This window comes from Ipomoea triloba, chromosome 4, assembly GCF_003576645.1.
Source record: "Ipomoea triloba cultivar NCNSP0323 chromosome 4, ASM357664v1".
NCBI lineage: Eukaryota > Viridiplantae > Streptophyta > Magnoliopsida > Solanales > Convolvulaceae > Ipomoea > Ipomoea triloba.
Genome location: NC_044919.1, coordinates 19,354,526 through 19,357,141, shown reverse-complemented (window position 1 = coordinate 19,357,141; position 2,616 = coordinate 19,354,526). Strand labels below are relative to the sequence as shown.

The 2,616-nt window shown below is 38.1% G+C and overlaps 1 protein-coding gene across 1 annotated transcript; it reads right to left on the bottom strand.

Annotated features, from left to right (window-relative positions):
- Positions 1–613: 613 nt before the first annotated feature.
- Positions 614–2,413, bottom strand: LOC116015939. Its single transcript, XM_031256107.1, has 5 exons — positions 1,780–2,413; positions 1,576–1,638; positions 1,240–1,494; positions 993–1,112; positions 614–873 (listed from the first exon to the last, which is right to left on the bottom strand). Exons 1-5 carry the CDS (start codon positions 2,411–2,413, stop codon positions 614–616), a joined length of 1,332 nt encoding a protein of 443 aa, XP_031111967.1.
- Between the last annotated feature and the right edge of the window lie 203 nt (positions 2,414–2,616).

Below are 2,616 nucleotides of genomic sequence, written 5' to 3'. Positions count from 1 at the left end.
AAAAAAGTCAATTGTATACTATTTTAAATACAAATACATTTATAGCGTACATACCTTATCAGCTTGAGTACATAACTCTGTCAGCTTCTTTGGCCAAATAATAAACTGTTGAAATGCAGAACCTACAAGCTGAACTTCACTGGTGGGGAATGGTACCTTTGCACGTGGATCAATGACTTTGTCTATGCTCACCTTCACTTGATCTACATTTAGTGTAACCCCATGAACTTGTCCACCACTGTAGGCTATCCCAAATGCTACTGGACGTCTAGTGGGGTCTTCCAAGTACAATTGGCATCGTGCCCCTAACTGCATTAATTAATGAAGAGTCATAGAAAATATATTTTAATAAATAATAATAATAATAAGATTAATTATAAACAATTACTTACCGCCGGTAAATCAGCAAAAGGGTCTGGGGAACTGGCTTTTTGACTGTCATTTTGTGGTGAAACATGCTCACATATGACATCATCCTGCCTTGATTGTGCAGCTTGATGAAGAGGAGTCTGCATATTACTGAATTGTTGCATCATTTTAGCCATCTGTGCTTCTAATTGTGCTTCTAATTGTTCTTGAAGTCGTGCTTGTAATTGTTCTTGAAGTCGTGCTTCTAATCGTTCTGAACTCGTGCTTCTAATCGTTCTTCAACTCGTGCTTCAAATCGTTCTTCAAATCGTGCTTCAACAGCAGCAACAACAGAGTCAACCATTCGTTTAACGTCTTCTGTAGGCGTGTGAGGAGTACGTTTTGCATTACCAAATACACTTTTTATGCCATATCCTCTTCCCATGCCTCTAACACGGCCAGGATGCTCATCAGTACCTAGCGCAGCAGATAGTATATATTGTCTTCCTGACGCAACGAATGATCCTTCACCCCACGTAAATATTCACAAAAACTGATTTTCTCCTTTCTTGACAAAGTATGACCAGCTGGAGGCAAATATGTCTTCTTATCACCACTGCATGGAGCTAATGTAGGTCGTATACCCATTTCAATCAAGTCCAATCTAGCATTGAGACCATCTTTAGTCTTACCTTTTATGTCTAAAAGAGTTCCAACAAGACTATCACACACATTTTTCTCAACATGCATCACATCAATACTGTCTGACATCAAGTGTCTTCCAATATGGAAGATCAAAGAATATTGATTTCTTTTTCCACGGACTCTTCTCATTTGATGGTACATCAACATTAGATTTTGATCTTTGAGATTTAAGTTTTTGAGTCTTACCAAAAGTAACATTGATACAGTCTACGCGTTCATAAACTTGAATCCTAGTTAATGGTTGTGGAGCATTTGTATAGTCTTGTACCCCATTGAAAGCTTTTTTTAATCTTCGATAAGGGTGAAATTTATCTAGAAATCTTCGATGCCCCATGTAGACTGTCTTTCTGCCATGAACAAGTTGATGATAACATGTATTATCTTCACATATGGGGCATGCCTTATGTCCTTTGACACTATATCTAGATAGGTTTCCATAAGCTGGAAAGTCATTGATTGTGCAGAAAAGCATTGCATGCAACTTAAAACTTTCTTTTCGGTATGCGTCAAACACTAACGCACCTTCATCCCACAAACTTTTCAAGTCTTCAACCAAAGGCGCCAAAAAGACATCTATATCATTTCCTGGTTGTTTTGGCCCAGAAATCATTAAGCACAATAATATGTATTTGCGTTTCATACACAACCAAGGAGGTAAATTATAAATTACCAACATAACTGGCCACGAGCTATGTTTGCTACTTAGGTTCCCGTGAGGGTTCATACCATCAGTACAAAGTCCAAGCCTAAGATTTCTCGGCTCGTGACCAAATTCAGGAAATGCATTATCAAATGTTGTCCATTGACGAGAATCAGCCGGGTGTCGAAGCTTGCCATCAGAAATTTTTTGATCTGCATGCCATGTTAAGTTTTTCGCGTCGCTTGGATTAGCAAACATACGCTTAAATCTTGAGAGAATTGGAAGATACCACATAACTTTAGCTGGTGGACTTTTCAAACTTACTTTCCCAGCAGCATTCTCTCTTGTTTTGAAACGAGATGCCCCACATATTGGACATGCATGCAAATCTTTGTAATCATTCCTAAACAATATGCAATCGTTAGGGCAAACATGTATCTTTTTATATCCCATACCCATGGGACACAAAATCTTCTTGGCATCATATGTACTCTTCGGCAGTTCATTATCATCTGGAAGCATTCCCTTTAATATCTCAAGTAACGCAGTAAAGCTCTTGTCACTCCACCCATTCGCAGCTTTCAAGTTGAATAATTTTAATACAGCAGATAATCGGGTATATTTACTACAACCCAGCCATAAAGGTAATTTTGAATCCTTCAATAATTCATCCAACTCGTTTGACCGATCGATGAACTCCTCTCCAACATCGCGAAACATTTAATCTAATTGATCTTCAGACTCATCATCTTCATTTTCTTTGTTGTCAACATACATTGCTTTCACCATGCCATATCCATTTTGTATAAGATGGATTAATCCCATGACAGATTAGATCATCATATACGTTTTTCACACATAACCTTTTCTGATTACAACACTTCTTACAAGGACAAAGGAGCCTTTCATTACTACCCGGAAGG

What these genes read in the sequence shown, in the direction of transcription:
- LOC116015939 (XM_031256107.1), bottom strand. Translation starts at nt 2,413, where the DNA reads ATGTTTCGCGATGTTGGAGAGGAGTTCATCGATCGGTCAAACGAGTTG. An exon ending in GCTTGGACTTTGTACTGATG is followed by an intron (nt 1,639 to 1,779) that starts GTATGAACCCTC and finishes CAAAACAACCAG; the next exon opens with GAAATGATATAGATGTCTTT. An exon ending in GAAAAGTTTGTGGGATGAAG is followed by an intron (nt 1,495 to 1,575) that starts GTGCGTTAGTGT and finishes ATGACTTTCCAG; the next exon opens with CTTATGGAAACCTATCTAGA.